The sequence below is a fragment of the Neophocaena asiaeorientalis genome, unplaced genomic scaffold, assembly GCF_003031525.2.
Source record: "Neophocaena asiaeorientalis asiaeorientalis breed wild unplaced genomic scaffold, Neophocaena_asiaeorientalis_V1.1 scaffold496, whole genome shotgun sequence".
NCBI classification, from domain to species: domain Eukaryota; kingdom Metazoa; phylum Chordata; class Mammalia; order Artiodactyla; family Phocoenidae; genus Neophocaena; species Neophocaena asiaeorientalis.
This window is the reverse complement of record NW_020174375.1, coordinates 2,465,776-2,479,828: the sequence shown is the minus strand read 5'-3', so window position 1 is coordinate 2,479,828 and position 14,053 is coordinate 2,465,776. Positions and strand designations below refer to the sequence as shown.

General features: G+C 41.1%; 1 protein-coding gene across 1 annotated transcript in view; it reads left to right on the top strand.

Annotated features, from left to right (window-relative positions):
- ZFPM2 (zinc finger protein, FOG family member 2) overlaps positions 1-14,004 on the top strand; it is a 360,181-nt gene extending 346,177 nt beyond the window's left edge. Inside the window, exons 6-8 of the mRNA XM_024756326.1 lie at positions 5,172-5,378; positions 8,628-8,852; positions 11,443-14,004. Coding sequence (XP_024612094.1) covers positions 5,172-5,378; positions 8,628-8,852; positions 11,443-13,934 — 2,924 coding nt within the window. The 3' untranslated portion in view covers positions 13,935-14,004. The remainder of the gene's footprint in view (positions 1-5,171; positions 5,379-8,627; positions 8,853-11,442) is intronic.
- Positions 14,005-14,053: the final 49 nt, after the last annotated feature.

Sequence of the window (14,053 nt, the reverse complement as noted above, 5' to 3'; positions counted from 1 at the left end):
TAGAATATTTTTTTTGAATCAGTAATTGAAACTATGTTATAATACTTGGGATGTCTCTCCCTATAAATGACTCCCTCAAGTTGTATGCTCTAAATTCACATCAAAAGAACTCAGCCAAGCTGTTTCCAAGAACCAATCCTTGACTTTTACGGTACCATTCTCTTGGTTCCCCTCTAACCTTTCCAAGTATATGTTTCCTATGTCTTTAAATGATTGCATCTCCTCTACCCACATCTTAAATGTTGAGATTCTCCAAGTTTCAATCTTTGTTCTTTCTCTTTTCATGCTGTAGTCTTCCTGCATTACCACATCAATGCAAAGAGCATCCACAGCTATTTAGAATGTGTTGATGACTTCCAAAATATTTTTTTTTCTCCAGCCTTATTCTCCTCCAAGGTTCAACTGCCTCCTGGATACACCCACCAAAAAGCCTCTCAGGTACCTCAGACTCTACATTTTCAAAGCCAAATTCAGTACTCCCAAATTCAGTACTCCCATGCATATACATACACATACATAAAACACACATGCACACTTGGGCTTTGGAGTTGGATAGTCTAAATCATGATTCCGCCAGTGATTCTGCTATGTGTATAGCTTTGGGCACGTTAGCTAACTTCTCCAAGATTCAATTTCCTCAACTCTTAAATGAGGAAACTATCACTCACCTCACAGAATGATTGATAGGATTAAAATAGATGAAATACATAAACCCCCTAGCCTATCGGACCCAAAGAAATTATTCCTAATTAATACCAATTATCTGTTACTGTCCGTATAATACCACTTGGTAATATACCAGCTTTACTGCCTTGTTAATGGAACTACCATCAGCTGGTTTTGCAAACCAGAAACCTCTGTGTCATTTTCAAGAGTTTCTTTTACGCATCTCAGGAAATCACCCCAGTCCTCTGTCAGCTATGTCTCTTGAATCTGGCCCTTTTCTCCCCTACAGTTTACACTTCTCACAACTGAACTGGTACAACAGCCTCCTAATAGCCCTCGAGATAACATTTCCTACCCCTTCAGTTTACTCTCCTCAAGACCCTGAGATCTATATATTGGCGGGGGCGGTGCGGCGGGGGGGAAGCTCAGATCATTCATTCACTCAAATAAATATATATGCCATCACTCCACCATGAGCTGGACACAACTGTTTTTATGTTACATCAAAACTCTCACCCTGCTCTAAACTTCCTGTGGGAGGAAGCCCTGATTTGTAGTGCTTGACAGTTTCTGACAGCAAATGCTACAACTCTCACCATAGCTGATTTCAGGTTACCAACGTGACATCAACCAGCACACAGGATTCCTGACAACTGAACATTCTGCCCTGTGATCCAGAACAGGCTGGCTCTGGCACACCATTGCCCATAATCCACCTCTTTCTCCCTCAGACCCCAAGCTCTAGGTTTGCTGGCCTCCGAGGGCCAGGCAGCCTCTTCCATAATCCTGCACTCACACGCATGCTCCTGTATCTGCCAGTAACGATGTACCTGCCAGGTCCTCCCTACACATATTTCTGCTACTTTACTTCTACTCTTCTTGAGTCAATAAAAATGTCACATTGGATGGCTTGCCTGACTCCTCCAAGAAGTCTCAGTCACTCACCCCTCTCACATTTCTTTAGTCCTAGGGGATGGCACCACCGTGTGGTATTATAATTTGTCTGTTTATATGTGTGCATTCAGCTTGTATGTGAAGTTGTGCATGAAACCATAGCACGCAGGCTGGCACACCAATGAATAGCCGATGAATGAACGACTTGAAAAACTAAATCCTAAGACAATTGACTTCTTCATCAGACCTGCACAGTACATTTTCAGTCTGATTCAGCCTTTTAAAAGGATATGCTCTGACGAAACCGTAAAGTGAGATAAAATGATAAAGATAATAAAATATGGAACATCTGAAAACAGATATGTGTTACTACTGCCAGGCTGCTTAATAATGTAGAAAAATCATTTTTTGCTTTATTTTTTATTTATTTATTTTAAAAAATAAATTTATTTTTGGCTGTGTTGGGTCTTTGTTGCTGCGTGCGGGCTTTCTCTAGTCGCAGAGAGCGGGGGCTACTCTTCGTTGTGGTACGTGGGCTTCTCATCGCGGTGGCTTCTGAAAACAGATATGTGTTACTACTGCCAGGCTGCTTAATAATGTAGAAAAATCATTTTTTGCTTTATTTTTTATTTATTTATTTTAAAAAATAAATTTATTTTTGGCTGTGTTGGGTCTTTGTTGCTGCGTGCGGGCTTTCTCTAGTCGCAGAGAGCGGGGGCTACTCTTCGTTGTGGTACGTTGGCTTCTCATCGCGGTGGCTTCTCATTGCAGAGCACGGGTTCTAGGCGTGCGGGCTTCAGTAGTTGTGGCTCGTGGGCCCTAGAGCGCAGGCTCAGTAGTTGTGGCACATGGGCTTAGTTGCTCCACGGCATGTGGGATCTTCCCAGACCAGGGCTCAAACCCACGTCCCCTGCACTGGCAGGCGGATTCTTAACCACTGCGCCACCACGGAAGCCCATGTTTTACTTGCTTTAATTTTCACTTAATATTTTGTGAATTTTATTTATTGATTGGATCTTTTTGGTTCAAAGTCTGAGCCCAAGTATTCGGAGTCATCCTGCTGTTGACCTCACTGCTGTGATAAAGATTAGCCGAGTGCTACCCTCTCTAAAATATCGATTTCTCCCGGGTACCTGAATCCAAAACTTTCCTTTTGTAAAACACAGCCATAGCTGGATTTACCAACCATGTAAGTTTATCAAAAAATGGAAAACTGTTACCAGTAATATAAGTTATTCAGTTCAACGCTGAAATCCAGTGACTCTAAAAAACCAGGCGAGGAACTAAACCTGAACTGCAGTGCCTGCCTCTGCCCTCCCCACCTCTCTATTACACAGACTCACTTGATAAACCTTGTCCCAGAGGAAAGATAAGGTGCAAATGATTACCTTGTCTATAGCTGTAAGTAGTTTAGATCTGTATGCACATCAGAGAAGGCCGAACAGCCAAATGCAGAAGCCTTCCAGGGGGAAGAAGCATCACCAGCAGAAATAGCATCACTTAGCGCTTTTCAATGCTCATCAGATTCCGCGATGATGCCGCTTAGCTTCTATATTTGTAAAGAAGTCATCAATGCCAAGGTGAATCTGTTTTCAACTTTGGGAAACGTGTATGCTTTCAGATATATTAAAGTGAAAGTGAAAAATGGTTGTTTTCTAGTCTTTTAGCATATTTGTGTTTTCCTTGGAAACTTTCATATGAATTCGAGGTCTGTAATTTTAGCTTTATTTTTTCACAGACATTTACTGTCGTGGATGGTGTCTTGTCTGCTTACCTCTGAAATTTAATCAGCTGGTTTAATTAACTGTCCCAGGTTTCTCTAAAACGATGTCCTGAATCTTCTAGGCAAACTCTGCCCTATCATATGCTGTTGTTATCTTTTCCACCAGCGTTTTACCACAAGTTGTTTAAAAACTATGATCTCTTTCAGGGTGGAAAAAAATGAAGTGCGGTTGAAAAGGCAGTTATGCTGAAAGATAAACAGCAATATTACTTATCAGAATGGGTACAATTTTTGCTTGCTTAATGAGTACAATATATATAGCCTTGCAGTATATACACAATGAGGAAAAAAAGCTTTATAACATATCAAGTATGCCATATTACTTCAGGCATAACTGTACAGGATACATATCTAGGCCTGAGAGTGTAGATAACAAAATATAAGTGCTTTGCCTGTCTAAACATGTTAAATAAATGAGCATTCACTATCGCATTCCAATACATTAGAAGATGTACTTGCATAGTTAATTTTCTTTTTAATGCACCACACGCGATCATTCGAAGCACCAAGCCAGAGTCTATCTTAGTGTTTGAAGAGAGGGTTCTTTTCATTTAAACAAATCTTTATTTAAATAAGCCTTTCTGAAAAGGCTCTTTGGCATATCTCCTTTTCAGGAAGTTCAATCAGGGTAAAAGGAGATAAAGAAGCTGCATTATGAGAAATATTATATAAGGAAAGATCACTCGGTGCTCACCCCCCACCCCCCCAAAATAAATGGCAGCAGACTTATAAGGAGAGTAAAGCTAACTGGAATTTCACTTTAATGTTCTAAATTTTAGGAACTATGTTTACTTGCTTTGTAGTTTTAGGTATCATTCATATATATACACATATATGTATATACACATTCATATATATACACATATATGTATATACACATATATATATGTGTGTATATACACACACACATATATATATATTCCCCAGTATCTGGGGAAGAGAGAGAAAAAGAAATAACTTCTTATTTCCATAAGGTACAGAAAGAGCACGTAAAGAGTAACTTCAAAGCCTCACCTGAAATAAATTTTGTGGTTGTATCCCTACCATGCTTGTTCTTAGGCAGTATAACATGTAATAAATAACATGGTTGATGATTAAGTCAAGCGCTGGAAGGCAAACAGTTGACAAAACTCTCTACAGATTATGTCTACACTTGGTTATTAATCTTCTCCTACTGTTGGTCACTGAACAGTTCATTTGATGCAAGGAATACAATTTTCCACATAGGCAGGTACGAAAATTAATAAAGGGAAACAGCACTAAAATGGAGTAGGGAAGTCAGAAGGGGGAGCTGGCATGTACTACTTGACTTCAGTGTAGATCCCAACAGGAAGAGATGGACTTTGCATCTCCATCAGGAAGTGACACTACTTAATACCGCTCAGCTGAAGGAAGAAAGCATTTCTCCTTGTCTGACAACAGCTCAGCCAATGAAAGAATGTAACAACTCAGCCAATGAAAAGCCACTATATTTGGAACTTTCAATTTCCTCCAGTGAGCTTTTTGTTTATAATGGCCCCACCCAACCTCCCCTTCTCTATAAGAGTTTCCTCTCTTGTGTTTCACCAGACTTTCATGTGGTTGACCATAGCTGCCTGTCCTGAGTTGCAGCTCCTTGCTATTAAACTTGTGTCGCTGGTAAAGTAACTGGCAGTTTTATTGTTTTAGGTTAACAAAGGGAAGAGGAGGACAGCCGTTGTCTTGATCAAACACTGCACCACAGTAGAAACTGATGTGAAAAACATGAGAAGGTCCTATTGACATCAATCCAATGTACAGCAGGCTAGAGCATTCTACGTCAATTCTTTTTCTTTTTTCTTCTTAATAGGGGGTCAGCTTTGGTGCACGACTACGAAGGCCATCTCTGAGGGTGAAGAGCTAATTGCCTTTGTGGTGGATTTTGACTCAAGGCTACAAGCTGCCAGTCAGATGACTCTTACAGAAGGGATGTACCCGGCGCGCCTGCTGGACTCAATTCAGCTGCTCCCTCAGCAAGCTGCCATGGCTTCTATTTTGCCTACAGCTATTGTCAATAGTAAGTGCTGAGTGCAATAGCCCAGTACAATAGCTTTGTAGTGGTGATGGGTATTTATGGGAGAGAAAAAAATAATGTCTACTGACAGGCAACCAGGGACAGACTTTTTTCTCCAGTGTTATGATTTTATTTTATATTCTCTCCAGTTTTAAGTGTGTGTGTGTGTGTGTGTGTGTGTGTGTGTTCGTGCTCGCTTCTCGTGGGAGTATAAAAGGAATAACTTCAATTCATTCATTTCAGGTTGGATTCCTGAATGTCACACAGAAAAATCTGACATTCTAAACTAAACAACATTCAAGACGATTTAGCTATAAGAGGTCCAACAGCTTTCATTGTTGCTCTATGGTAGAATAGTTTTGGTATTAGGGGCCATAGAGTTAAAACATAAAATAAGAAAAAGGACACAAAATCAAATTTGATTAGATACACTAATGAAGGGGAAATGTAGGCTGGATAAATCAAGACATCAGCTAATGTAAAAAAAAAAATAAAGAGAAGAGAAAGAAAAATACGTATAATCTTAGAATATTTTATATGGAGAATTTTAAAATGTGCCCTGGCAAATATACCTTTGTGATTATAGTTTGTTAAAAGGACTACTGAACTTAGTTTGTATTTTCTTGACATAAAATCAGTGATCTAGGAGTCCCAAGATCAGAATGCTAGACTCTGCTCTGCTTTTATCTACCTCTGTGAGAACACGTGAGTACATCTTAAGAGGAGAATAGATTCTAAAGCCAGTGGCAAGTGAAACATTGCATTGAGTCAAAAATGTCCTTGAAAATCCCCGAGACCTTGAATGATGCAGAAGTCTAGAGACGACAATCATGTCTTGATATTATATATGTATCCATATGTACATACATATATATTCAACAGTAATTATGTTCTTGCTTTAACAGCATCCTTTAGAATGAAGAACTTCTCAGGTGTATCTGGAATTACTCTGCATGCAACCAGTGGATTCAGTGTACACAACCCAAGCTACTATTTCTGAATTTCCTTAATGTAAATGGAGTTGTTTTGTTTACTGAATCTTTAGTTTGATTTGAATAGTGAGGAACTTGAAATAACATGGACCCAACTTGAAACTGAGGCAAAATGATTTTGTTACCACCTATTCTAGGAGTATCTTATATTATTGTGACACTCCAGTGTGTGAATGTTAAGTCTAGTTATATTTGAAGGAATACTCTGTTTGCTTTCTATAGCAAGATAACTATTAATCCCAAATATATCACCATAGATGCATACAGGCTTTGTTCTCATTCTTAAATTAGTTAATCAGTTAAAGTCATCCTGAAAAATAAACCCTTTACTATACACTGGGCCTCTGAAAAGTATAAATGTAACTAAAACTTGGGTGGGAGGGGCTAAATAATAAACAGCAGTAGTATATAATTTTGTAATTAAATTGTATTTTAAAATTCTGTATTGTACCTGCTGTCCTTACTTCTCATTCGCTAGAATTTGGTCCTTACTTTTCTCCTTCTCTCCTTCAGCAGGATCTCCTGAGCCAACTCCTTCGCTATCATGTCTTCCAACTCACTATACATTAACAGTTTATAAATCACAAGTCCAGCTGTTTCTGGCGAGTTTCAGACCTCTCTTGCCCTCTTTGCAATGTTCCTGTCTCTTTCTCACAGAAATAGCCACTCCCACATATCTACTGTGACCATATGCCCCGGTGTGCCTGGATTAATCCCAGTTTACAGTGTTATCTGCCATCCCTCTGATCAGAGGCACTACAAAAGTGCCAAATTTGCACAATGCAGTGTCAGATTTAGTCACTCCATATGTGCCCCAGCCTGAATTCATCACCCATCTGTCCTCTATTCCCTGTAGAGATGAATGAAAACATCCCTTAACACAGAAATGCCAACAAGAAGTCTAGGCACCAAGGAGAAAGCTTACCTTCTGCTCTAACATCTAATTGCAAAATAGTGGTCATCACTTCCAGTCAGTTCTGCTTCCTCAGTATAACTTTTCTTCTCTCTGTCCCCCTTTCATTGAGGCATTATGGAAGAGTGTTTACACCAGGGTTTTCCAATCCCAGTTCACCCAGTTGCATGATAATGGCAAGTTACTCAACCTCACATTCTTCACCTATTAATGAATGAGGGGAAGACAGAGAGAGAAATTTTCCATGAATGAATACATGAGAAATACATATCATACATATTATAGCATGACTTAACAAATAGTACATGACTATTAGCTACAATTTAAATTCTGTCATATTTCACTTAGATTACTGCAGTTGTCTCCTACCAGTCATAAGTCTTCCTTCCAAATTCACTACCTTCAAAACTCCACTGTTAGGATTATATCATAGCTGATTCTGTCTATTGCTTGAAATGATTCAGTCATTTTCCATAACCATTGAGATAGAAATCTAAACTTAAAAAAGCTGACAGGGCCTTTGGTAGTCTGTCCCTGACTTCTACAACCTCATCTCTCCCAGCCCCTTGCCTGAGATTACAGAATAGCCTCCCAGCCTCCACCCAGTCACTCTCAGGCTCCCATAGCTGATCCCTTGATTAGGAGGACACAATCCTCTTCTCCACCTGACTAGCTTAATTTCATCCTTCACAAGGCAGCTAAGGCATGTCATCATCTTCCCTCTAAATCCTTCTCTGACTTCTTCAAGTACCTCCATCACTGTGTGTGGTCATCACATTCTAATGTAATGAACAAACGAACCACTTGTTAACCAGCCCCAGGAGATCTAAGCTCCTTAACAACAGCTGTTTGGTCTCTCATTTTGTTTTACACCCAACTCAGCATAGATCTGGCACTAAGGAGGTACTCTGTAATTAATTTATTAAATGGACCAATGATGTCAGGAGTTGGCATCAAAGCTAACTTTAGTTCAGCCATTAATTAGATCCCTTACCTTTTAATCAAGCAGATAAACCAATTCACTTTGCTATTTATAAATGCCTATTTTTCTAAACTATAAATGCAATATAAACAATTTAGGATTAATCTCTTTTGCTTTATGTTGGGATTCTCCTAGAGTACCACTTTCTGAAGAGTCTGTGGGAAGGTAAACCGCATTAAGTGGAACATTTCTTTAAAAATAGTTCTGTACTGTGGAACAACACCCAAGACTGCACTAGCCCCTGTCTGATTGCCTAATTCATAACCTGGGAGCAGACTCTGAGGAAAACTGAACCAAATGCTGCTTTACCCATGGTTGGCTCCAAGTGGGCAGCAGCTAACGTGTCCCTGTGTTTCTGCCTGCAGAGGATATATTCCCTTGCAAGTCCTGTGGCATCTGGTATCGGAGTGAGCGGAATCTGCAAGCCCATTTGATGTACTATTGCAGTGGGAGACAAAGAGAAACTGCTCCAGTGTCAGAGGAAAACGAAGACAGCACTCCTCAGATTTCCAGTATGTGCCCCTTCCCACAATGCACCAAGAGCTTTTCAAATGCCCGAGCTCTAGAAATGCACATGAACTCACACAGTGGTGAGTGCCTCTCTTGTTTCTTCTTCTACTCCAGGAGACCCTATTCTTTCGCTACATATATACGTACATTCATACATCTCTATCTATCTATAAAATCAAACTTAAACTTGCTGGACCAGCTGGTTATTATCTTTTGTCACAAACAAGTATACTCTATTCAAAGGACTTGGGTCTGAATTATTTTCTAACGACTTACAGTGCTCAGTTTACAGGCTAAATCATTCTAGTTTTTTCTCAACTAAAGTAATTATGCTGAAAAACAAGTTTCTTTTTCTTTTTCTTTCTTTTTTTTAAGCCTGTTCTTGAGAGCAAGGTGGCAAATATTCCCATTTATTTGGAATTGTATGCCCAACTGTTGTCAGTATCATCCATAGTATTCTAATTCCTATATTTTAAAAACAACTGAACTGAATCAAATGTACAGAATTATATTAATTTTAGATATTCCTTTGAACATTCTTGGATAGGGCAAACCAAGGTTTGGGAGTCATAGTTATTCAGCACCTAAAGTATGAAACTTGTAAGTCACCTCTGGGTGACTTCCTTTGCTGTTTTTGCTTGGGGTGCTCAGTTTAAAAAAACTAACTCCAACCTCCAGTGCTCTAGTACAGGGCAAGCTTTTGTCTTTGCACCTATAAAAATAAGCCATTTCCTTTCTACTTATTCTCTTCCCTCTCCCTACAAAGAGCTGTCTTTATGAGGTGATAAAGCAGGGGAAGCAGAAACAGGTTGGTTGTCTCACATGGTGAGTGTAAAGTCACGCGCAAATCAAAAATAGAGATAGAGGCATCTTCCCAGCTCAACAGGAAAATGAGTATTGGATTAGCCAAGGAGAAAAGGAGACAAATAAAAGAAGTCCCCTTTTATCTCTATCTCTCTGCCATATTTTCATCTTATAAATATAAAAGACAATTCTCATTTAAGTCTAGAGGGCAGAGAGGAGGAACCAAGCCTGATTTAACCATATGCCAACAAATGGGAACAAGAGTTGACCTGAGTAAGTAAAAGTATCCAGATCCTGATTCCAATTCATAGGGGAAGGGGTCCCCCCGACCAAGTAATTCTTCAGACACCAACTGAGTGTCTTGCAATGCAACTCCACTCAATTCTGACACTATGTAGGGAGAGCATTAAATTCCCCAGATTAAGGGGTCAGTCCTACAAGAGTGACTCCCCCACTGCCACCCCAATGCAGACTTTAGTCTTTTGTGCTTCTGACCAGTCGGCTATAAATCAGAGGTCGCCGAGACACCCCCTTGGTTTGACTGCTTTGCTAGAGTGTCTCCCGGAACTCAGAAAACCCATCTGTTCACCAGATACTGGTTTATTATAAAAGGATATACCTCAGGAACAGCCAGATGGATGAGATGCATAGGACTAGGTTTGGGGAACGGGCAAGGTGCTTCCAAGTGCTCTCAGAGCCTGCCACTCTCCCCAGATCTCCACATGTTTACCAACTGAGATGCTGTCTGAACTCTGTTTTTTGGGGGGTTTTATGGAGACTTCATTACATAGGCAGGATTGAATAAGTTATTGGCCATTGGCAATTGAACTTAATCTCTAGCCCCTCTTCCCAGAAGTGGAGGAGGGGAAGAATGAAAGTTCCAACCCGTGTAATCACAAGATTGCTTCTCCTAACAACCACCCATCCTTAGGTTACCTAAGGGCTTTCCAAAAGTCACCTCAGTAACATAACAAAGACACCTTTATCACTCTTATCACAGGAAACTCCAAGAGTTTTAGAAGCTGTGAGCTGGGAACCAAGGATAAAGACCAAATATATATGAGAAATAGATTTTACTCATCAGAATGACCAAATACATATTCCTTGTAAATCACAATATTGCATTGAGGCTTACCCACCAGTCAGTGGTGATATTCAAAATATTTAATAACTGACTAAAAACAGGCCATGACCAATCAGCATGGATGTCGGTCCTAAATGCCTACATTAATGTACTGGTACCAGTATCAGCCCTGGATAGAGATAAGCCATGTTCAGCAAAACCAATGAATAAAATTCTAAATTTGTACCAAAGATAAATTAGTAGGTTATTAATTACTTTAGAAAATGGTTTCTATTTGGATTCTTTTGAATAAAGACCTAATCTGGTACACTAAATGCACTAAGATTTATTTGATTTGCACATAGATTATCACTATCAACTCTAACTAATGCCTGCTTCTTCCTAATGTAGAGCATAGTGCTGTGGTAAGAAGGTTATTGGATTCGAAATTATAAAATCTGGAGTTTAGTCGTGGCTCCATCACGGAATAGCTTTATTACCATAATCAATTCCTTTAGCCTCCTTGCATGTGTTCCCCGACCTGTAAAATTGAAACAATGATGCCTATCCCACTACAATGCAATAATATTCATGAAAGTGCCTCGGAAACCATAAAGGGCTGTTATTATCATCATCTATGGTGAAGGACGTCACAAGAAAAACGTTACTATCACAAATAAGATTCCGAAAGATTTCAGTTCGTTTCTGCTGTGTTGGACACATGAGGTCATTAGTAACGGTTCATATCGTTAGAAAACCAATATGTGTGGTTCTCAGTATTCTGATTTTGTATGTTCCTCCAGGAGTGAAAATGGAAGAATTCCTCCCCCCTGGTGCTAGTCTAAAATGCACCGTCTGTAGCTACACTGCTGATTCTGTGATCAACTTTCACCAACACCTGTTCTCCCATCTCACTCAAGCTGCCTTCCGATGCAATCACTGCCACTTCGGCTTCCAGACTCAGAGGGAGTTATTGCAGCACCAGGAGCTCCATGTCCCTGGCGGCAAACTGCCCAGAGAAAGTGACTTGGAACACTCTCCAAGTGGAACCGAAGACAGCTTACAGCCAGCCACAGACTCGCTGACCAGAAGTGAACTCCCCCAGAGCCAAAAGGCCATGCAGACTAAAGATGCGAGCTCTGACACGGAGCTGGACAAGTGTGAGAAAAAGACTCAGCTCTTTCTCACTAACCAGAGACCCGAAATTCAGTCTGCAACAAATAAACAAAGCTTTTCTTACACGAAAATAAAGTCTGAGCCCTCTAGTCCAAGACTTGCCTCATCTCCAGTTCAGCCTAATATCGGGCCTTCTTTCCCCGTGGGACCCTTTCTATCTCAGTTTGCTTTTCCCCAAGATATCACAATGGTCCCTCAGGCTTCAGAGATCTTAGCCAAGATGTCTGAACTGGTACATCGGCGACTGAGGCACGGAAGTAGTAGCTACCCTCCCGTCATTTACAGCCCCTTGATGCCCAAAGGGGCTACCTGTTTTGAGTGTAACATAACATTCAATAATTTGGATAATTATCTAGTACACAAAAAACATTACTGCAGCAGCCGATGGCAGCAGATGGCCAAGTCCCCAGAGTTCCCTGGTGTTTCAGAAAAGATGCCTGAGGCCGTGAGTCCCAACACTGGCCAAACCTCGATAAACCTTCTCAATCCAGCCGCTCATTCTGTTGATCCTGAGAATCCACTTCTTCAAACACCCTGCATCAATTCTTCCACTGTTTTAGATTTAATTGGGCCAAATGGGAAGGGCCACGACAAGGACTTTTCCATTCAAGCTAAGAAGCTCTCCACCCCCAACAGCAATGATGATAAAGTTAATGGAAAACCTGTTGATGTGAAAAATCCCAGTGTCCCCTTAGTGGATGGGGAAAGTGACCCCAATAAGACTACCTGTGAAGCTTGCAACATTACTTTCAGCCGGCATGAAACATACATGGTCCACAAACAGTATTACTGTGCTACGCGCCACGACCCTCCACTCAAGAGGTCAGCTTCCAACAAAGTGCCTGCCGTGCAGAGAACCATGCGTACGCGCAAGCGCAGGAAGATGTATGAGATGTGTCTTCCTGAACAGGAGCAAAGGCCTCCGCTAGTCCAACAGCGATTTCTCGACGTAGCCAACCTCAGCAATCCTTGTACCTCCACTCAAGAACCCACGGAAGGGCTGGGAGAGTGCTACCATCCAAGATGTGATATCTTTCCAGGAATTGTCTCAAAGCACTTGGAAACGTCCCTCACGATTAACAAGTGTGTTCCGGTTTCCAAATGTGACACAACTCATTCCAGCGTTTCCTGCCTAGAGATGGACGTGCCCATAGATCTCAGCAAAAAGTGTTTATCCCAGTCTGAGCGGACGACTGCATCTCCCAAAAGGCTGCTGGACTACCACGAGTGCACCGTGTGCAAGATCAGCTTCAACAAGGTAGAAAACTACCTGGCCCACAAGCAGAATTTCTGCCCGGTCACTGCACACCAGCGTAATGACCTGGCTCCGCTCGACAGCAAAGTGTTTCCGAATCCAGAAAGCGAACGAAACAGCCCCGATGTCAGCTATGAGAGAAGCATCATAAAATGTGAGAAAAATGGGAATCCGAAGCAGCCTTCCCCCAACGGAAACTTATTTTCATCCCACTTAGCAACCCTGCAGGGCCTGAAAGTCTTCAGTGAAGCCGCTCAGCTCATTGCCACAAAAGAAGAAAACAAACATTTGTTTCTTCCACAATGCCTGTACCCTGGAGCAATAAAGAAGGCAAAAGGAGCCGACCAGCTCTCTCCTTATTATGGAATAAAGCCAAGTGATTATGTTTCTGGTTCTCTTGTCATCCATAACGCTGACGTGGACCAAAGCACAAACGCGGAAAATGAATCTCCCAAAAGCCAGGCTTCTTCCAATGGGTGCGCCGTGCCGAAGAAAGATTCCCAGCCGTTGTTGCCCAAAAATCGAGGCATGGTCATAGTGAATGGTGGACTGAAGCAAGACGAGCGCCCTGCCGCCAACCCACAGCAAGAGAACATTGCCCAGAATCCTCAGCATGAAGACAGCCGCAAATCTCCCTCCTGGATCTCGGAGAACCCATTAGCCACGAACGAGAACGTCTCCCCAGGAATTCCTTCCACAGAGGACCAGTTGTCTAGTATAGCTAAAGGTGTGAATGGCTCCACCCAGGCTCCAACCAGTGGGAAATATTGCCGGCTGTGTGACATCCAGTTCAACAACCTCTCAAACTTTATAACTCACAAGAAGTTTTATTGCTTATCACATGCAGCAGAACATGTCAAATGAAATCACAAAATAAATAAACATCACTCACCTTTGGTACCAGTGTTTAGTATGTTGTTCTACCCAGTACAGAGGAAAAAAAAAAAAAAAAGAAAAAAAAAAAAAAAAAATTTTTTAATTAA